The sequence below is a fragment of the Hirundo rustica genome, chromosome 12 (genome assembly GCF_015227805.2).
Source record: "Hirundo rustica isolate bHirRus1 chromosome 12, bHirRus1.pri.v3, whole genome shotgun sequence".
Taxonomy (NCBI): domain Eukaryota; kingdom Metazoa; phylum Chordata; class Aves; order Passeriformes; family Hirundinidae; genus Hirundo; species Hirundo rustica.
Genome location: NC_053461.1, coordinates 27477 through 49882, shown reverse-complemented (window position 1 = coordinate 49882; position 22406 = coordinate 27477). Strand labels below are relative to the sequence as shown.

The 22406-nt window shown below is 43.3% G+C and overlaps 1 protein-coding gene across 9 annotated transcripts; it reads right to left on the bottom strand.

Moving 5' to 3' along the window:
- Positions 1-9404: 9404 nt before the first annotated feature.
- LOC120758439 (membrane-anchored junction protein-like) lies at positions 9405-18220 on the bottom strand. Of its 9 annotated transcripts, none has more exons than XM_040076697.2 (9): positions 18077-18220; positions 17298-17406; positions 16944-16989; positions 15593-15668; positions 14076-14201; positions 12732-12763; positions 10704-10776; positions 10454-10598; positions 9405-9669 (listed from the first exon to the last, which is right to left on the bottom strand). In XM_040076697.2, exons 2-9 carry the CDS (start codon positions 17378-17380, stop codon positions 9624-9626), a joined length of 627 nt encoding a protein of 208 aa, XP_039932631.1. In that variant the 5' UTR covers positions 17381-17406; positions 18077-18220; the 3' UTR covers positions 9405-9623. The 9 variants fall into 9 exon arrangements, with proteins under 9 accessions (XP_039932631.1, XP_039932628.1, XP_039932629.1 ...); XM_040076694.2 differs by having other exon boundaries at positions 17280-17406; positions 18036-18094; XM_040076695.2 differs by lacking the exon at positions 18077-18220 and adding an exon at positions 17993-18074 and having other exon boundaries at positions 17280-17406.
- Positions 18221-22406: the final 4186 nt, after the last annotated feature.

The window sequence follows — 22406 nt, the reverse complement described above, 5'->3', positions numbered from 1 at the left end:
TCATTGAGCATGATCAGTGAGTGAGTGAGTGAGTGAGTGAGACGCACCAGAGGTGCGGAGCGATTGTGAAGCTCTATCCGCGTTTCCGACCTCGGGCGACTGAGGCGGCCGGAGAAAGGCGAAGCGACTGGAGTCAGTGTGGGGCAAACCCGAGTGTGAACGAGGGGCGTCATGTTTGAGTGTGAAGTGGTTAACATTTGTTCCAACCGTGGACAGACAAATTGACGGAGTCTCTCCTCAGCAGTGGTTTGGGCTTGATCCCTGGGAATCGATTGATCCAGTGAATCATTGGCTAGAAAAGAGGGAATGAACGGGTCTATCTAGGAAGAATATACAGAACTTCTGCAGGGAGATTGGTGGCCTTGGACTGGGAATAACCTGGAGTACAGACCCTAAGTATTCCAGGGGAGGTGAATGGGATAGCCTGTTCTTGTGGGAGACTTAAAGCTGTCAGAGAATCAGGACATTGGCATCTGGCATGGATATTATTGCAGTGTAGAGATTGTGAAAAACGTTGGTATTGTTACTCTAATAACCAGTAGGGCATATGCCCCCTGTGTAAACTGAAATATTATCTTAATCAGGTTAATGTTGAACCTAAAACTCTGAAAGTTGTATATACAAAATCACATTGTGTGCCTGCAAATTGGGGCTGTGTGTGGGAAGATAATTGGGAAGTGACTCCGAAATTGTGCGAGGAAAAGTTTGGGCGAAAACGGGACGGAACAAGGAGGAGGAGATAATGGGTATTGAACAAAGCAAAGAGATCCCCAAAGCGAGTCCGCTAGGTTGTATTATTGCACATTGGAAAAATATTGCTGGCCGTGGGGGAACTGAGAACAAGAGAGACCTTATCAGATTTTGCAGAGATGGGAGGCCGCTCTATAAATTGGCTGATGGAGCGAGGTGGCCACCTAGCGGAAGTTTGGATTATAACACGCTATTGCAACTTAGGCTATTTCTCAGGAGAGAAGGCAAGTGGACGGAGGTGTCCTATGCCGATATGTTTTTCTCTCTCCGAAATCACCCCGAGTGGCAGAGGGATTGTGGGATCAGGGCTCCATCTGACCCTCTGGTGTTAGCCCTGGAGAAAGAGAATAAGACTAAGAGAAGAGGGCTTAAACGGTGTTGTTCAGCATGTAGCATAGGGCAAAGATGTACAAAATCAGACAAGGTTTACCAAACTGTGGCCCAGGAACAAGACCTGGTAGATGATTTGCTTAAGCCTCCCCACATAAGACAAGAAAGGGATGAGGAGGAGGATGCAGACTCAGAGGGTGCAGACACTTTGCCGATTGCACACCGGACTAGACAACAGACACACATATTACAGGCACCTCTGCGTGAGGCAGTGGGATCAGAGGGAGGAGTGGTATTAGTTAAAGTTCCCTTCTCCACAATTGATTTAGAAGCATGGGAAAAGATTGCTAAAAACTATCGCAGTGATCCAGTTAACACAGCCAAACGTCTGCGATATATAATAAAACAACACAATCCAGATTGGAGCGATATGCAATTATTATTGGATGCACTGACTGAAACAGAAAAACAATTAATCATAAAAACGGCAGGGGATCTGGCAGAGGATTATTACAAAACCCAACAGCTGGATGTGAAAGATTATTTCCCACTCCAAAACCCACAGTGGGATCCAAACAGAACAGCAGAATTGAAAAAATTGGAAAGCTATCAGGAGTGGATCGCAAAAGGGATGGAAAGAGCCATTCCCAAAACGATAAATTGGTCAGCCTTATATGCAATCAAACAGGGGCCCTCTGAGTCGCCATCTGAATTCCTTGAGAAATTAAGAGATGCTATGCGTCGTCACACATCACTGGACCCTGGGTCTGAAGTAGGGATACAGCAGCTAGTTAATCTATTCCTAGGACAGTCTACAGGTGACGTAAGGCGTAAACTTCAAAAGCTTCGAGGAACAGATGGGAGGAACTTAGAGACTTTGTTAGATGAGGCGTGGAGAGTCTTTAGTAACCGGGAAGAAGGATATAAACAAGGAATGAGGAAGCTTGTAGCTGTTGTAAGTGAGAGAGAGAAGGGAAAATGTGGGCAGAGACCACCTAGACAAGGCCCGTCCCGGCTGGGCAGAGACCAGTGTGCGATCTGTAAGAAATATGGTCACTGGAAAAATCAATGCCCAGAACAAAGGCGGAGTGGCTTTCGGGACAAGGGAAACCGAGAGAAAGGAAAGGTGACTGCATATGTGGAAGAAGACTGAAGAGGACCGGTAGATCTCACCCCAGAAGATCCACTGGTTATAAAATTGGAACTGGGGGAAAAAGGGAAAGAAGTAGAATTCCTGGTTGACACAGGAGCAACATATTCAGCCTTAAATAAGACTTTGGCACCTGTGGGGAAGAATTATGTTACAGTGATAGGAGCAACTGGCCAACCTGAAAAAGCATATTTTTGTAAACCATTAAAGTATAAGCTTGGAAAGCAATGGGGCATTCATAAATTCCTATATCTGCCCAGCTCCCCAAGACACCTTTTGGGGAGAGACTTGCTAGAACAATTACAAGTAGCCATTAAATTTAAAAATGGGGAGGTCACTCTGGAGGTAAATGATGAACAATATATAGAGGCATTAAGTTTAATGTTGACAACCGTTCAGACAGAGGGGGAAATTAGTGAAGAAATAATAAATCAAGTGTTTCCTGGAGTATGGGCCTCCAATGTACCAGGGAGAGCGAAAAATGCACTTCCTATATTAATCAAACTTAAGGAAGGGAAACAACCCGTTAGAATTAAACAGTACCCCCTGAAAAAGGAAGATAGGGAAGGAATTAGTCCCGTAATTGAAAACTTTTTGCAATTAGGGCTGTTAAAGGAGTGCCAGTCTGAGTTCAACACTCCCATTTTGCCAGTCCGGAAACATGATGGATCATACCGGATAGTACAGGATTTAAGGGCTGTTAACAAAATAACTGAGGACCTCTATCCTGTGGTAGCAAATCCATACACTCTGTTAACATGCCTGACACCTGAGTTAACTTGGTTCACTGTTTTAGACTTGAAAGATGCCTTCTTTTGCCTCCCTATCCATGAGGACACCCAGAAAATTTTTGCATTTGAATGGGAAAACCCCAAAAGCGGGCGCAAATCCCAGCTCACATGGTCAGTTCTACCTCAAGGTTTCAAGAACTCTCCCACCCTGTTTGGGGAGCAACTTGCCAAAGATCTGGAATCCTAGGAAGCTCCCCCGGAAGAGGGAAAGTTACTGCAGTACGTGGACGACATCCTCATAGCTACCCGGACGAAAGAGGCATGTGTAGCCTGGACAGTAAGTCTTCTAAATTTCCTGGGACTACAGGGGTACAGGGTATCAAAGAAAAAGGCCCAGGTTGTGAAGCAAAAGGTAATCTACCTGGGTTATGAAATCAGTGCGGGACAGCGGACCCTAGGGCAAGATCGCAAAGAAGCGATATGCCAAACCCCGAGGCCTCAAACGGTAAAGGAACTGCGAACATTCTTCGGAATGACGGGATGGTGTAGGCTCTGGATACACAGCTATGGGTTGCTCGTGAAACCTCTGTATGCACTCATTACAAATGGGAACAGAAACCTCCAGTGGACAAAAGAGGCCACGCAAGCCTTTCGTCAGCTGAAGAATGCTCTAATGTCAGCCCCGGCTCTTGGACTCCCGAATGTAAGTAAACCGTTTTTTTTGTTCTCCCATGAAAAGCAGGGAATCGCCCTGGGGATACTGGCCCAGGACCTGGGTCCATACCGGAGAACAGTTGCTTACTTCTCCAAGCAATTAGACACAATAGCCAAGGGATGGCCGGGATGCCTCAGAGCTGTTGCAGCTGTGGTGCTGAATATTCAAGAGGCATGCAAATTCACCCTGGGCCAGAAAATGACCGTATTTGTGTCTCACACAGTGTCTGCAGTCTTGGAAGTAAAGGGCGGGCACTGGCTTTCCCCACAAAGGTTCCTGAAATATCAAGCCATCATGGTAGAACAAGACGATGTAGAGATAGTTGTAACTAACATTATCAACCCAGCTTCTTTCCTCAGTGGGAATCAAGGGGAGCCAGTACACCACGACTGCCTGAAGACCATCGAAGCCTCCTACTCCAGCCGCCCGGATCTGAAGGACACCCCTTTGGATGATGCAGAAACCTGGTTCACTGATGGGAGCAGCTACGTCATCAGTGGAAAGCGACATGCTGGGTATGCAGTAACCACCTGCAGAGAGGTAATAGAATCTGGACCCTTGCCAACAGATACCTCTGCACAAAAGGCTGAGATAATCGCTCTAACCCGTGCTCTAGAGATCGCGAAAGGAAAGAAAGTAAACATTTATACAGACTCAAGATATGCATTTGGGGTTGTACACGCACATGGAGCCATTTGGAAAGAAAGGGGACTGTTAAACTCACAAGGGAAAAACATCAAGCATTCTCAGGAAATACTGCGGCTACTGGAAGCAGTCCAGCTACCTGAGCAGGTAGCAATTATGCACATCAAGGCACACCAGAAGGTGAGCTCTGAATTGGAGGAAGGAAACGAGCTGGCGGACAGAGAGGCAAAAGAAGCAGCAAAAGGTGAGATAACGATCGAGGGAGCCTTAATTCCTGATGGACAGGTCTCCCTGGAAGGTAAGCCAGTATATACCAGAAAAGATAGAAAATTAATTCAGGATCAAGGAGGAAAGTATAACCAAGAGGGATGGGCTATTACTGCAGGTGGGATAATAGTCATCCCTTCTCATTTGTTATGGTCTCTAGTAAGGGAGGAACATCAGAAAACACACTGGGGAATAGAAGCCCTGTATAACTATCTAATTGAAAAGATTACTGCCAGGAATTTATATTCTACTGTCATTCAGGTAACCCGGCAGTGTGATATTTGCCTCCAGACCAAACCCAAAAATACTCCCAAACCAAAACTAGGTCAAATTGGAAAAGGCCACGGGCCTGGACAACAGTGGCAAATTGACTTTTCAGAACTCCCAAGAAAAGGGGGGTATCGATACTTGCTGGTTTTAACAGATACATTTTCAGGGTGGCCAGAGGCTTTTCCCACCAGAACTGCCAAAGCCCGGGAGGTAACCAAAGTATTACTACAAGAGGTAATACCACGCTTTGGAGTTCCAGCCACAATATCTTCAGATAGGGGGCCACACTTTATTTCAAAAATAGTCAACAAATCAGTCGTCACCTGGGCATAGACTGGGAGCTCCATACCCCTTATCGCCCCCAATCAAGTGGCCAAGTGGAAAAAATGAACCATTTAATAAAACAGCAAATTGTTAGGCTGGGACAAGAAGCTAATTTACCCTGGCCACAATCTCTCCCACTGGCATTGCTGCGGATCCGAACCAAGCCTAGAGCTAAAGAAAAATTAAGTCCCTTTGAAATGCTTTACGGGAGACCATATGGCGTGCAAAAGGGATTGTCCACCCAGGCAGGGGAGGAGAGGCTGACTGCCTATATGATAGCCTTGAGCAAACAGCTCAAAGCAATTGAGAAACCTGTGGCTGGAACTCGGAGCAGAGGGCTGGATGGGCCAGTGCATGACACACAGCCTGGAGATTATGTGTATGTTAAGTCTCTTGCAGAAAAAACTTTGGAGCCACAGTGGGAAGGGCCGTTCCAGGTGCTTCTCACCACCTTCACTGCAGTTAAAATCAAGGAACAGAGCGCCTGGATTCACCATTCTCGAGTGAAGAAGGCTCCAGAAACTCCTTGGAAAGTAACCCCGGGTGACAATGAACTGAAATTAAAACTTACTCGGGCATAATGAATACATTGTGGTTGAGAATATTCCATAATTTAGCATACAGGAATCCAATCAGTAGAATTCTTTTGTTTGTTTTGCCTGTAGTTATAAGTGTAACCCAAGAATTGGAAAGCGTCTCTAACCAGAAAAATGCTGAATGGCCTTGGTCCCAGGCTTTCATTCAGTATACTGGATCCATGGGAAATTATTCCGACATAAAGGATTTAAACCTATCAACCGTGGTTATGCATGAAAACCAGATATATGAAAGGCGAGAATGGCAGAAACAAAAGCTGTGGACCCTTCAAGGGACTATAGGGGAGGTAGTCAGAATAGGATGCCGAATGATTAACGGGACTAACTATGAAAAGGCAATTCAAATTAGTGTCTCGACTTCTCCTGCAGATTATCACCGGGAAATTTGTGATCGTCTAAGTACATCGGACTGTTGGTATAATTTTACGTTAGTACAGACGGTGAATGTGATCTGCCTTTGGGGTCGTGGTAACAAAGGGCTCACATTTAAATTTAAAATAACAACTACACCTATTGCAACAACCAAATCAACTATAACCCAAGCTCAGACCACACCACCTAAAATTGAACACAAAATTTATGAAATTGGCCCATATGTAATAAGGAATACGGGGCAACAACAACTGTTATTTAATCCAGAGTGGTCTCTTAAGCGTATTGAAGTACTAATGCAAACAAACATTTCTGAGATTCAGCCAGCCTGTTCCTCTTTTCTAAGAACATCATCCGAGGGCTGGACAACATGGTTACAAAAGCAAGTGCACTTCAGAGGCAGAATGAGAAGAGATTTAACTGGAATATTAGGAACAGGATTGGGGGTCTTAAATGGAATCGATTCAGAAATATTAATGAACAAATTAGCCACTGCCACAAATGATTTGGTAAAACTAAGACAACCCCTGCAATCCTCTTTATTAGCACTAGGAACTAGCCAATGGGAAATTTCCAAAATACTACCAAAATGGAAAGAAGCTGAGGACCAGGACCATAAGCTAATAATAAACGCACTAAATATAGCCCAAAACAATGTGTCGTTAGCCCTCAGCTGCATACAGGCACAATTATGGATACAATCAATCGTTGCTCTAGTAGTAAGAGAGGGAAATGAAGGTACTTTTCCAATTGAAATTCGGAAAATTGTCTGGGACAATGCAAGCAACCTAGAAAGAAAACTTCAGTCTTGGTGGACTCTGGTAAATTTTACCTATGACCCTACCACCAAAATAGCTACTACTTTTGTACTGACTATACGCAATGCCACAATTTATAATATCCACCCTATTATTGCATTAGGATTAAATCATGAAAAAACAGTGCTCTACCTCTCAGAACATAGAGCATGGGCCCGGATAATGAATGAAAAGTGGCAAACTGTGAATTTGGAATCGTGTGTTACCCGGGAACAACAGGGGTTCATCTGTGACACTAACATGATCGATGCACAAGATATATGCCTAGACACTGAGCAAAACATTTGCCACTTTGAGATTCATCCAGATACTAGTCAAAAGACTATGCTTGTATATATTGGCCTAGGCTGTGTATGTTTAAGAACCGCATGTGTTTCTGTAGAAATAGATGATAACAATGTAACCTTGACTACTAGGAACTATTCCAATTTTTGTATTTGTAATTTTGTTAGGATTGTAGGGTGTGATTTTTCATATTTAGCACCGGTTACATCCCACCAGTTGATAAGATCCAATTACACAATGTACCATCAGTTATCACCAGCACCCATTGGAATGAACCTTACATTAGTAAGACAACTAATGAACCACCAAGACCTGACAGAAATCCTGAAAGAGATTCAAGAGAAGGGGCAAAAGACTCTGGTTACTGTCTATCATGATGTAAAAGAGATAAGCAAAGTATTACAAAGGGTAAACCAAGATACAAATCACCACTGGTGGGATGCACTCTTTGGATGGTCGCCGACTGCAACTGGGATTTTGAACACACTTTGCCACCCCATCATTGTCATACTGACATTAGTAGGCATAAGCCTGGTGCTATCAATTGCAATGCTTGTTTGGAATTGGAGAATGTTAAAACGGATAGCGGCACTGACTTCCCTAGCAGCAGCCTATGGTAACGCAATGAGGGATACGTATCGAGACGGGCGGGCTGCGGAAGTGGATTGGGAAAGGAAAAAGCATCAGTATTGCTAAGTAAAAGAATTTACTGATTTTCTAGAAAAGGGGGGACTGAGACAGAGAAAATAAAGCAAGGGTGCCTGGCAAGAGCACACGATATTAACAGAGAACTCTTCTTTAAAAGCACCAGTCTGTCACATATTAGTTTCAAGTCCCCCAGCAGATCAATCTTCTCTCTGGCCCCAGTGGACCTCTAAATTCCTCCTTTAGGGCTCGGGTCACCGTTATGCCCACCTGGTACCGATTATCTACGCATTCTTTGGGCCCCAAAACGGAAACATGATATAGGAGATGGCCAAAGGAACAACAGAGCATGCGCAAGGAGACAAGTTGAAAAGTTCAACTCAGAGGATGACTACGTGCTTCATCCCCAAAGACCCCCGACGACCACCGGAGTGATCAATAAGGAGCAGTGCGCAGCCTCAAATAGGCGTGGAACTAATTTTAATACGAAGCGGGGACAGGCGGGGTTAGGAAATAAATATGTATTAGGCGTATCATATAACCCTAATTTGTAGAGATAAAAAGGGAGAAACAAAGCTCCCAGGTGTGCATGTCTTTGAGGAGTTATCCCCATGCACCTCAGCGCTGAATAAATTCATACCTACTCTCATAACCACTCTGTGAGTTATAGAGTCTTCTCTCCGCACATCACAGCTTCCCCTCAGACTTTTCTCCTCCTGGTCATTACAGCCACAAGTCACACTCGATGCCACTAGCCAAGCGCAGGGTACAGGCTCTGTGCACAGTGTGGCCTCTTGCTCTGCCTGTGCTCCCACCCGATTTCTCTGCAGATTGCAGCCCCTTCTGGGGTAGGAGGGGGTGGCCCTGGCTGGCAGGTGACCCCGCATCCTGCTGCCCACACCCACTCCCTCGGGGGGACAGGGGAGAAAGTCACAAAGGCAAATGTGAGAAGACATTCATGGGTCAAGATACAGAGTTTAACAAGGGAAAGAAACTCTCTCAGGAAACACTTCATCACATGACACTGTGGCCAAGGCTGGCAGGGAACTCTGGAGGCCATTGGGCCCAAGCCCTTGCCCAGGCAGAATCACCTACAGCCAGCTGCCCAGCTCAGGGGGTGGTTCAAGAATGATAATTTAATAAGGATAAGCATGGCAGCAAAAAGCTGCCTGAGTGTGGCCTTGGTATGTGAAATCTTCAATTCCAACATCATCCCATTACATACTGAATGCATACATAATTGCTGAAGTTGTAGTGTAGCAGCAATATCTACTGCAAAATATTTATCCATCATTTTGACCTTTTTAATGCTGTGAGGCATAGTACTGGAGTCCATCTAATACTAGAAATCGCTGCTTCGTCTTGAAGAGAAAGAGTGTCTTCTGCATGGGTAAGTCTAATTAAAAAACCACAGAGTTCCAAGTTGATGCTTGTTTTATTAGAATACTACATAATGTGAAATTGACAATTTATGACACTTAAGGATCAAAATCTTAAAGTTTATTGTTCTATTCCAAAACTTCTAAGATGTGAAGAAAATCCCAACATGTTGTTCTACCCCAACATCTTCAGAATATTACTTTGAAAATGCTAGCCAAGTAGGATTTAATTTAAAGCATTTAACAGCTGAGACAAGCAATGCGAAAAGCTGAATTCCAGAAGAAACGGTGCAACCCAATATTCATACTACAAATCTACCTTTCCACAACAATTAGTACTTCCAGGTCATTTTTTTCCACCAAAAAGATGTTGTAGTGGTGAAAAGATGATGCTGGGGAAACAATAACAACAAGAAGAGCACATTAGACTTTAAATACTTCTCTGAAAATTAGGAAAAAGTTAATTTCTATCCAACAGAAAGACACAATTCCAGTACAAAACAGTACAGAGGGAAGCTGAAAATATAGAGGAAACAATGAACAACTTGTGCACTAATGGTCTGGTCTCAGTCATTAAAGGAATGGGACACATTACAAGGAGTTTTATTTTTTTAAAAACTAACAAAAAACAGCAGCTGCCAATATCCAGCTGGTGCTGTGCAGTGATGGACGGAACTCACAGGATCCAGCCCCGGCAGCATGGAGAACTCTTTCGGGCAGCCAGCAGGTGTCTGCACAGTGACACTGATTTCCATTTAGAATGCTGCCTTTGGGAGTCAGAGTTACAAAATCCAGATTTGTTCAGTGGCCAGATAAAGGTCACATGCACCTTAATGGGGCTGAAGGTCCATCCAGGAAGACTCTTTCAGCTGGCACCTCTCAGCTGAGAAAAGCCACTTTGGATAAGGGCTGTGATGGAGGTTCAGTGACCCTCTCTCATCAGGAGTTTTTCCCAAAGACAGCTCAGAAGAGGAACATTTAGTGGGAATGCTGCCCCTTAGCATGAAATAAAATGACATCCCTTCTTTTTGCCTTGGGAGACTTTGGTTTAACCACAGAAAAGATGTCTCCATTCTTCAAAATGATGGAGAACAACCTGCCACTGCCAGAATCAGCCTCTGACACAGGCTTGGACAGAGCCAGGACTGCCTCTACTCATCAGTGCAGGATTAGTACCTTCTCCAGAACTGTGAAAGACCTCCTCCTCCTGACTTCATGTCTCCTTTCTTTCCTGTTTGGTCCATTTGCTGCAGCAGCTGCACTGCACCCTCAGCCTGACTGACTGCTCTTTTTTGTTCAAGGGCAAATTCCACAGGTTCCCCTGTAAGAAACAGCAGCAAGAACAAAACCAGAACCTCGCTCTCTACACAGTCCCTGCGCACCCAGGGGAAAGAAACTCAGTGGAATCCAGAAATTCCTTACTCACAAAAACTCAGTTGGTCACAGTCTTTAGTAAGGGATGCTGCACAAAACTCAAGCTCGTTTGCTTTGGAGGAATTCTAAAAGGAAAAGGAACCCCAGAACTGTTACATAATGCTAAATTCTATTGCACAGAGATTTTTATTACTTGCTTCCTGAAAGTATTAAAAAGCAAGGTCTACACTCTTTGTTGTGTGGTTTCTTTTGGGGATTTTTTTCTGCTAAGATGAGGACTTTCTTCACCAAGGTATTTTTACACCTCCCTCATTCAAGACATAACATAAAGCTTCATTTAGAAGACTTTAGCATACCAGACCGTAAACTAATAGTAGCTATGGAATAGGCAGAGATTTCAAAAAACATGAACAGGACAGCTATGGGAATCGACAGCCGCTGTACAGTGCAGGCCCTTGGGCATTAGCCCTTCTTAAGACATAGTCCTGCGACACAGACTTAACTCATAAGGGACAAAAATGAAAAGTGCCATAAGCAAGCGGCGGGCCAGGAATACCCATTAGGAAGGTGATCAGCAACACAAAGTACCACAAAAAACAAAATAAGCACACAAAAGCACAACAAAATCAGCGGGTAAGCTTCTAAGAGAGTAAACCCTAAAACAATGCCAGGTCCTGACGGTGTTTCCCTTGTACTAATCTCAGAACCATTTAGACTGGAAAAGCCCTGTAAGATTGAGTCTAACTGCTAACCCAGCACTGCCAAGGCCATCACTAAACCATGTCCCCAAATGCCACATCTAAGCTCAGGTTAACACAAAATTCCAAACCTCTGATGGCCTGAGATCTTTGCAGTTTAGTCTGAGAGCATTAACTAAATTAGGAAAATTCCCTGGAGTGACAGGCTGAACGTCTTTCTTCCTTTGACTTCCACTAGTGCACTGTGTAGGTGGAAAGACATGCACGTTTGACCCCATTCATCCTGACCAGATGTCACAGGCCCGGGAGTCATTTGGATGACAGCTGGAAATGCAATCCATTGAACAGTCATGCCTGTGGCACTTCTTTGCTCCTCATTCCGAATCAAACATCCCAAAGTCAATCCCACACATACTAAGTAGACAGATTTCCTTCCTATTTAACAAGACCCTTCCCTTCTTGAGAAGCATTATAAAATACTGGGTGGATTTGAAACCAAAGCCAAGCAGTGTTGATAAACTGAGAAAGAGCCTTGGAAGAATGACTAGAAAAACTCTGTTAAAGTACAGGAGCTACTGACATGTTTTGATCCGAAACCTAAACATTTCATTTCTTCTTCTGACCTTCAAAACATTGCAAATTTGGTTTTGATAACAATTTATTTGTACTTTTCTATTTTAGAACAAAATTCCTAGTTAATGTACATTTGTATTTTGCAAAAGTTGTTCCTGCTTAAACACTGAACACCAAAAAAGGATTCAAGACTAAAACAAGCACTGGGAGGTCAGCCAGAGCATTATGCTCAACAGTTTTAAACAAAGTTATTTCCTTCTAGGACATCCTAATTCCGCCATTTTCAGAGGACTGCCAAGGAATGTAAGTAGCAGGAATGCACAAAGAAAAAATTCCTTAGGGGAATCTGGACACTTCCTTGAGGGAATTTGGATTTGAATTATTCTTCATTAATTCACTTCAGACACTTACCTATATTGAAAATAAACCTATCCTGAGCTCTCATTACAAGCATAACTTTGCTGTTTATGACACAATACCTAGGGAGCTACTTAATTACTCAGCAGTATCAACCTCACAGACTCTTCCAGTGAAGAAAACACTGGACAGCTCACTCAGGCTTGCAGAAAATCCAGGGAACAGAAGGCAGCAGGCTCTCAGGTCCTGATACAGGACTGCTTTCCAAGCTCAGCGGAACTGCCAGAAGAACTTCTCCCCCCTTGGATGGTTCTGCGGGAGAATTCAGTGACACTTTACACTGACTGACTAACTCCCAGCGGTAGGAGAACTCTAGCATTGCCTAAAGGCATATATTCTGCTTCTCAAGAACACAAATTAATCAACAAAACAAAACCAAATGCACAACTTACACGCTCATCGCTGCCCTTCTTTACTTCTTTACCTGCAACAGAGGTATAAAACTTGGTGAATATTTAGACTGGAGTTCCTTTAACCAACTGAAAAGTATATTTTTGTATTACACTTCCTCTTCCAGGAGCAAGATAAACTGCTGTGAAACAGTCTGGACCTGCATATGATACACTGAAATAGAAAACATTCAAATACAGCTCTTTCTGAACCAGAATTCCTGGTTATGAACACCAGATATCAATGGGATGGGACAATTGCTTGTCTTAAAGAAGTCAAAGGTGTCTTCAGAAGAGATGGGCCTGAAGAACAGTTAGCATCTCGCTGTGCTTTGGGCACCAGACGGACGATGCAAGGACATCTGGAACACAGTCTCTAGAGAACTCTGGCCAGCTGTAGGATGTATGGGATTCACACATATCTCCCTGGGGAAAAATCTTCACCAAGAGAAATTTGAGACATCAAGTCTGAAAGTAACTGCCTTACACAGTTAGAATTTTAGAACACCAATGCTGTACAACTATCTGGATAGGACAATTAAATACTGGAGCAGGTGTACAAGGAAGTGAGTGAACTCTCCACGGTTAGAAGTTTTTACATCCAAACATGGGATGTTTGACAGGGAATGCAAATAGGCGAGACTAAAAAATGACAAACTGGCCATTTTACAAAGATCCCATTATCTGCTAAGCAGTCATAAAAAAAACCAAACTTTTTTTCAGAGCCTGATAATCAGAACAGGAAATAGTAAGAATGTTCAATTTTCAAAACAAGGGAGTTTAAACATAGAGTCCCACAGAAGCCTTAGCTGTGGCCTGAGGTTGTTCAGAGAATTCACAGAAAACCTGGAAAGAGACACTATTGAGGTGAAAATGTTTGTTTATTATATAAAAGACATTATTACCGTGATTACTATCATCATTTTTTCTACAAAAATCCCTTGTATCTTTAGGAAAATAGCAACAAAGAGTGTAATGTTCTATGTCAACAACTGTAGTCAAGCATAAAGAAGAAAAACACGTGTCTCATATACATGCGTGCGCTAGCTCCAGTCCGATGACTGACAAAAAATGAAGGTTGGGAGCCAGCAGGCATTGCTACATAAAAACACCAGCTGAAGAGTCAGCAGTGGTTGGAAAGACAAAGGGAAATCCAGGGAATTTTAGAAAAGCGATATGAGACAATAAAGAACATCCTGTTATGCACTATTTCAAACTCACAGTTATCACCCCACATGCAGATTTCCTCTCGCCGATTCAGATACAGTAGGCAAAGGAAAAGAGAAAAGCAAGACATAGATCATAGATGTTTCCAGAAATTACCCAAACATAATCACAGCGACTTACCACAAGATACGTTTTGCTGAAACGAGTTCAATTCTAGATACAACGTACACATGTAGGGATAAGGCACAAGATGGACATTCTCATGTTTGAATTTCATCTTTGATACTCGCTCCCATTTACTCAAATCTGAGAAGAATGGTAAGACTTAAAAACACAACAGTAACATTTCAAAGGAGCGTGAGTCCTGAAGACCATGTCTTCTAAACCTTCAAAAGTCACAGCACGCTGCACATGTGCACCAGGGAGAAAATACAAACCGTTACGATGAACTTGTGAAACTGCACCAGGAAACACTTATCCAGGTTTACTTATCCACACTGCCCCATCAGACACCTGTATTAATAGTGTTCTGTTCCCTTAACTGTGTTTGGCTTCAGTACTGACACCCTCCTGCAAAAAAACATGCCAGGCTCTTCCAAACCTATGAATAGAAAAACCCCTCAGCAGTCACCCTAATTAAAAAAGAATTATTAAAAAAAAAATCATTTAAAAATTGAAAAGGATTTGGATTCATAGAAGCAGCATTGTTAAATTTACCTCACAGTTCAAAATGAGGTAAAAAAAAGGTAACTGACATGACAACCATCCCAGTTACTGCCATTCTTTCATCTGAGTGCAGTTCTGACATCCAGGAGCTTCTGCTTGGAAGAACAAATGGTGCTGGACACAAGTCTCCTCACACATCTCTGATCTCAGGGAGAAACACATGAAACGAATACTGTTAGTCCACATTTGCTAGCAGAAACTAACATCCCGGGGACAGAAGATGGTGAAATATTGATACAATCAGTTCTTTTAAGGACTTAAATTGCCTGGGTTTTGGCTTGAAGGACTCATAGCTGGTGATAAACAAAGAGTCACTCTAGAGAGAGGAGCCTGACACACCAACGGTAAGACAGTTCCTCATACCAGGCCTCTGAGCTCACAGTTCAAAAGCCTGTCTGGACTTCCAATTATCTTAGCTCAACTACCGCTCCTTGTAAAGCTCACTCTGAGGTGCTTTTTTGCTTCCCTCAGCCATCTCTGCAGAGACACGAGCACAGACTCACACTTGCTCCCATCCTCCATCCCGAAAGGCTCGTGGTGGTTTAACCTTGAGGGACCTTACAAGAACACCACTGTGAGTATCCCTGCCTGTGGGACGGCACCTCTGGGCCCATAAGGAGTGCTTTATGTTCTACAAACCTTGGGAACAATGCACCAGCTGCACTTGCAAGCACATGAGGTGAGCTTCCTGGCACTTTATATACACCTTCAACTGCTCTGGCTAAACCTAATTTGGAATGCAGGGCCATTCGGATGAAAACACTCCAAAACACTTGTCACATCAGCTCTTTGGTGAAGGCAACATCTGAGGTGTCCACAATAACTTCAGCCAATGTCAAAGGGCAAAGATCAAAGCAGTACTACTCTAGCTAAAGATCTGCACACTCCTACATATAAATGTTGGCTTATGCAATGCCCAACAGATTCAAGTCATTGAATCTTCTCTTTTATGAGCAGGAAAGAAAGGATACATGGAAAGACAGTGAAGTGGTCTGTAGAAAATGGATGTAAATCATCAAGATTTCCAAGGATTACTCGAATCACTTCCTGGAGAGACCAAAAAAATAAACAAAGGAAAAATATTAAAAACGTAGTCACAATTCCACCATCAAGTGCACTTTCAAGGCTTAGGGAAAATTTAACATTACAGTTTGCATGAATCAGAGAAGACCAGGTTCTACATATTCTGCTTTTCCTCCTTCCCTTCTTCTCCCCACTCCCTCCTGCCATTTTAGAGTGCACTGCACTGACAGACTCATAGAAATTTAGGGGAATGAGTATCTTAATCTTGAATTAACAGAGAAGAAGTACTATGGAAAATGGAGACGCAGTTTTAAATTTCTGAAGTTTTAAATTTAAGGAGTGTCATTTTATTTTTCCAGGAAAACACACATAGCATTTAACTGCTCCTCTTCCCTGAACAGTGACCCAAATCAGTTACAAGGGAACTGCAGTTAAGCCCCAACAAACTCCTCCTCTACAAACACAAAACTTTTTTCCAGTAATACCTTTCAATAGTTTCAAAAGTGGGGGGAAAAAACAAGAAAAAAAAAAAGGAAAAAAAGAAATTTTTCATCTCAATTAAAATCAGGACATTTTCTTCAGTAAGGTTTTTAATGCTATTACTGTACTCTGAAGATTTTTAGAAATTAAGTAATAGGAAGGAGCATTTTTAAGCAGGTAGTATATTTGTCTCAATTTCTTAGTAACGGCAGGGGCCCTCTTCTGTCTCAGGAAGATGACAACACAACTCATCAACTGTGACCATCAATTTGTGCTTGGACCCAAAGCAATGGCACCATTAAAAGAACACCCACTGGTTCCACAGTTGCAAGGAAAGCACGTGCAATTTAGCATTAGATTAGCCTCCATCAAGCCAGCTCACCAGTACTGCCACAGCTCCTGAAAAAGCCAGAGGGATTAACAGCTAGTCAAGCCTGACAACTTGAAAGTTGTGGTCAGTTTTGAGGTTGAGACTGAAATCCTGGGAAAGAGCTCCTGCAAGAATGACTCTGAAGAGGAATCAAACAGAAACTGGGGGCAACTAGCTCAACAAACAGGAGTTTCCATTTGTCCAATTTTAACAGTCAGTACCTTCTTTCGAATATTTCAAACAAAAGCATTACTCTTCCGCACTAAATTTTGCCTCTTGAGGAACATTTTTCATTTACGCATTTTTTTTCCCAGACTCTCCAGGGAAGTTCCCCACTACTTACACTTGAAATACTGCATTTGACAAAATGTTCTCAATCCCGTAAACAAGCGTATGATTAGTTCAGCCAGCACCCTTCAGAGGTCCTATGGACCTGCTTCAGCTCCTACCTCTGATTCCTTGGCAGCACCTTCAGTGAGACTGAGACTGGGAGAACTGTGAAATGAAGAGAGAGTTGGAATCATGCCAGTCAAAATGCAATGAAGCTGCATTTCATGTAAGAGCTTAAACAGCAACAAAATATAAATCCCACTGAACAGGAAGAGATACTGAGCAGGCAGATTAATTTCTAATCTATTACTCTTAAAAAATGTCCCTAATTCACAAGGATTGTTCCATGTGAACTTTCTGTCCACTTGTGTTTTGTGTTTTAATGTTATATGTTAATTCACTGCCACATGCAGTCAACAAACAGCAGGCTGACTTCTTGGCTTTAACACACGTACCTGTTGAGGTTGCCATACCGGATTTTAAATTTGTACACGTGTCTGCCAGCATGAAGAAATCTTGTTTCAGGCAATGGATAAGTGAATGGTTTCAACGACATCTGTCTCTCTCTCCCTGAAGGCCAGACTAGGAAAGCACGAGAGTCAAAGGTTAATTCCTAAAACCCCTCACCACATCTCGTTCTATCATATGAAAAGATTATATGCCGTTTTTCTTCCAGGGGACATCTGCAGAGAGAACTCTCCTACCAGTCAGCAAACGGCTAATCTGAGCGTCCGTTTCAATGGCGCCGTGTTTTTGAGCAGGGTGCGAGGACAAACCCGCAGCAGACGGCCACCTCGCCTTCAGCTGCCCTGCCCCACAACTCTCTACCGAGGTCCCTGGAGCTTTACCGGCCTCGCGTCCCGGGTCTGGCAGCTCCCCTCCGCAGAGCCCTGTGGGGCCCGCGACCGGCACCGCATGTGAGGGGAGACCCCGTCCGCGGCGGATCCCGGCAACCCCCGGGAGCTGGGCGCGCAGAGCTCGCTGCTCCTCAGCCCCACCGCACGTCCCCTGCGACCCCGGGGTGAGGCGGAGAGCCCAGGCCCAGTGAAGCCAGGCCGGGCCCCGCTGCGGACGCCGGCGCAGCGTCAGGCCTGCCAAACGCGAGATGCCGCCGCCTTCCCAGAGTCGGGGGCGGCCTGAAAGGCCTCCGGACAGCTCCGGCGCCTACCGGCCACCCTCCGCTCCACGCCCACCGCTCCCACCGCCCCCACCAAGCCCTCGCCTCCGGCGTGGCCGGGCCGGGGCTGCGGACCGAGCGGAGCCGAGTGGCGCTCGGCCGAGCACAGCCGAACCGAGCCGAATGGAGCGAGGCGAGCCCAGCCGAGCCCAGCCGAGCCTAGCCGAGCCCAGCCGAGCCTAGCCGAGCCCAGCCGAGCCTAGCCGAGCCCAGCCTAATCCCGCAGAGCCCAGGTGAACCCAGCTGCAGGTAGGGGGGGGGGGGGGGGGGGACATGGCCCAGAGCAGGTCCGCAGCTCTGCAGCCACTTTCCTCTGAGGGTGGCAGGTGCTCGAGTTGGCCGGGGCTGGGCTGCTGAGGTGGCATCTCAGATGAGGCAGAGGCTCTAGGAGGCACTAGACCTGCCGCGGAGGGACTAGCGGTCGATCCTTAGCCACTACGGCACCTCTTTCTTTTCCCTTTCTGACCCACACGGCTCCCTGCTCCACTTTTGCTGCAACCCCTGTTGTCCGTCTTTTATATAACTGGAACATTTTATATACTACATCTCTCTAAGAAATACTGGAGTTGAAAGATCTTTCCTTTTCTCACAGCGTTAATATCCAGCATCCCTCTCCATCCAGTCAGTGAGGATGTCCGGTTCCTGTAAGCAGCTGCATGATGGTGCCCCTCAGCATTGGTAAAGACATGATGTAGAGAATAATTCAGCAGCTGCAGAACAATTCTGAATTTATTTTCACTCTCTTTTGGTTTAAATAAAAAGCAAAAAAATATAGCATTACTTTACAGTAATGTTAAATTACTGTAGAATTAGGGTGTCAGGAAGTAAATTGATGCATTGATTTCATGCACAATCAGGAAATTGGTAACTACGGGGAAATCATGTTCAAGCAAGCAGATAACACAGCGGAAAACACAGCTTCATTAACAACGCTAACCTTCATTAACAATGCTGAGCTCAGCACTCTGGGTGCATCTCACCAAGAAGGGCTATGTCATGTTTGAGCTGCTCTTCAATAGCAAATGGGAGGCTCAAAGTTGGTTCTACAGTAGAACAGTACCCTCAGGAATCCTGCTGCACTACTGCCAGATAAAGTGACCTCAAAAACAGGAATCTTTTTTTTTTTTTTAAATTAAGTGTCATAGCACTACTGTGCTTCCTGATATTCTCTGTTCATACCTGGATCGCTGTATGTACCTCCCCCTCTTAACCATACTAGAGAAAATGCTGAGGGCCAAGGCTGGCAGACGCAGTTCATCAAGTCTAATCCATAGCCACCTTTAATGATGTATGCCAGTTTCCAACATTTTCATGTCCAAGAAGACCAATATGTTTTATACACTATGTTCTTGTGCTCAGTATTCCATTGATAGGAATAAATGAGGAAAAAAATGGGTTCCATTCCCCTCCTCTAAGAAAATTATCATATGGTTTCTTCCAGCTGTACTATATAGAACTGAGATATTTCATATGTGCCATGCAAAACTATTCAAATGAATGCCTACGATGTTTAAGCACTTAGGAATTTTATTCCATGTTGTGTTTCAAAACAATTCCAGTAAACAATTTCAAATATTTTTGTTTTATGTACTACACACAGTAAGCTCTTAAGGTGAGTTTTGGGCACAGGAGGTTGGCTGAGATTGCTTTTTTGTGCCAGTGACATGGCAGTGCTCTCTGGTGAGCCATTACAATATCTCTGAGTCCTGGCTGCTTCTGAGGAGAATCTGTGCCAAGGCAGGGGAGGGTACTTAGGCATTCTGAATATTTGTTTCTGTATGCTCTGAAAAATGTATCACATCATCTTGAACGTAACACTTGAAAAACAGTGAATATTGCCAATGTGATAATCTAATTGCATGATCGTATTTTTAATTTTTAAAAAGCGTTAGTTTTTTGTACTTTTTAGGGGATCATTATGAATTTTCTCTAGACAGGTAGTAACACTTTGCTCTGCCTTGGTGAGAAAACCCTGTGTTCTTCAGTCAGTTTTGCTTTCATGGGCCTACTGTATTAGAAAAAGAGTTTGTTTCTTTTCTATATTTTTCAGAGCAGCCAAAATTTTTGCTTCGTTCTCCTGCTGTTATATATCTAGATGTGACTTGTTTGAATGTGTTACCAACATTTTTTCTGGTTTATCTTTCCTTTCTGCAGGATTTCTATGGAGGAAAAAAGCCTCAGATGTGGAATGCTTGAAGATCTACCAGAAACCTTTCAACACTGGGCAGAAATGCTCAGACAGAAAGTACTGTCGTATCAAAGGCAGGCAGATGATTACTATAATTTCTGTCTGAGAGGTAAATTCTTTCAGGTAAGGCTTTTCATTTCTTGTGTATGTAATTTTTCAGTATGTAGCTGTGTCATAGTTTTAATTTTAAACTAGGCAGAAACACCACTTAATGTAGTGGTTTTATGTTCACTAAATTTTGGTCTTGGTACTTACTCTTTTTGTGAGAGAGACACTAGGAGAAAAACAAAGCAGGCTTAACCTTAAAATTAACAAATAGTTTATTAACATACACTAAAAGAATAGAAAAACAGAAAGTTGAAAAAAAACTGAAATGGAATGAAACTTCAAAAAACTTTTCCCTCCCCTTACAAACTGTTTACTTTCTTACAAAACAACATAAAGAGACAAAACCTGTAATTTTCAGTCAGTTTCACTATCTGATAATAGTCTTTCATCAATTCATTAGGAGAAGAGTATCCTTTTGAGTCATGGATCCCACTGACAACTTAGAACAGTTCTCTTGTGGGTTTTAAACTGTCACAAAAACAACCGCCCGGAGAAACCTGCTTTTGTGACCCTCCCAGGAGCAGTTTCTTAAGCTGTTTATGGGTCATGGGTCTTAGACTTTTGCATCCTGGGGTGTCACTTTTTAAAGATGAATAACTCCAAACAAAGGATTCTTCACTTCAAGGTACAGAGATATCTTCTTACCTCTTCACTGGTGCAGGGGGCTTCTCATCTTTATCTTTGTTTAAGTATCTTATAGGATATTACTTAGTTCATCACAAACACCTTTGCTTAAATCTACACGCAAAACAATCATCTCCCCAAATGTATATCTTTCCCATGATTTACAGGAATGACCTAAATATAGAGTTCATTTCCATGGCTCAAGTAAGAATAGAACAACCAACTTTTCAACCCTCTGTCTTAACAGTCTTTTCACTCTTGCTACTGACTTCATGCTGTTGTTCTTTATGTTTACTCTGTCTTTCCTTACTCTCTCAGAGAAGGGCTAAGCTCTAGAAGCTTCATGTTGCTAGGAAAGAGTTAAATCTGCTCGGAGTCTTTGTCTCTCTCTCTCTCTGTAGCTCGTGGTATTAGATGTTCAAGGCCGAGCTGATAAAAGAGGAAAAACTCACGCAGAAACATTAGAGATCGGAGCACTCAGGCAGTCCAGAATCACAAAAAAAAACCAGGCGAGATCACAAATGCCTTCTCAGCTCACCCCTCGGTGCAAATGCAAAACAACAACCTCTCCTTCCCCCCACTTCACCCGGGAGCCGATAGAATCCGGCCAGGCCTCAGGCCAGCTTCCCCCCCCAAAAAGGGGGGAGCAGCAGGCCCAGCTCGATGTTACCTGTCTCTCTCTCTGGCCAAAGGAAGAAGGAAAAGGGCCCACCTACAGGAAATCAAAGGGTTTTATATGGTACTTCCCAAAGTTGCAGCCAACAATTTCAGTGGTCAGAATAGATGTCGATATTCTAACTAATTCTCTGATAGGTCTCTGTCTCTTCCAAAGCAATTCCCAGGTCCTGACCTGGAGAATTATTTTACATTCTTTTATAACTAAAAAACTAAACTGTACTAACCCATGACAAGCTGAAAAGACCAAGATTTATGTTGTTGTCTTAATCCACAATCAAAATACTATAATATATGCAGTGGACAGGAGACAACTATTCAGAAGAAGTTATAAGTGAAACGGGACCTTTGCAAATATTTGTTCTCGTACTATGTACGCTCTAGAAACCGGATACATTAAAGTTCTGTTTTAGCAACAGTGCGGTATTGTAATTTGCTGTATTCACAGAACACATAAAAGCGATTACCAAATAAATTTTCAATCCATTTTGGTATTTGATAAAGGTCTGTGTTATATAGGCAAGAATATAATTTTTAATGTTAATGCCATTATGTGTGACAATTTCTTTATTTTGAGGAGTAATTGATTAAAACTGTGATTTATCAGGAGTTTTATTGTCAAGAGCTGTAATTTAACCAGAAGTGTGGTGGTTACAGATAGATCCCAAGCTGCATGTTACCAGCTTATTATTAGTTTACTTTGAACAGCCGATTATGAGACATACTTGGTTTGTTATATATTGTCATTGAAGATATCCTAGTATTAAATATAGATAGTAATGTTATTACTGTCACACTATGCTTGTGCAA

Bases quoted from the DNA above. Each gene is read 5' to 3' on its own strand.
- LOC120758439 (XM_040076689.2), bottom strand. From the start codon at position 15,851: ATGGCAGGAGGGAGTGGGGAGAAGAAGGGAAGGAGGAAAAGCAGAATA. The intron at 10,777-12,731 runs GTAAGTTGTGCA...TTTTCCTTTTAG, and splicing joins AGAAGGGCAGCGATGAGCGT to AATTCCTCCAAAGCAAACGA. The intron at 10,599-10,703 runs GTGAGTAAGGAA...TGTTTCTTACAG, and splicing joins CTGTGACCAACTGAGTTTTT to GGGAACCTGTGGAATTTGCC.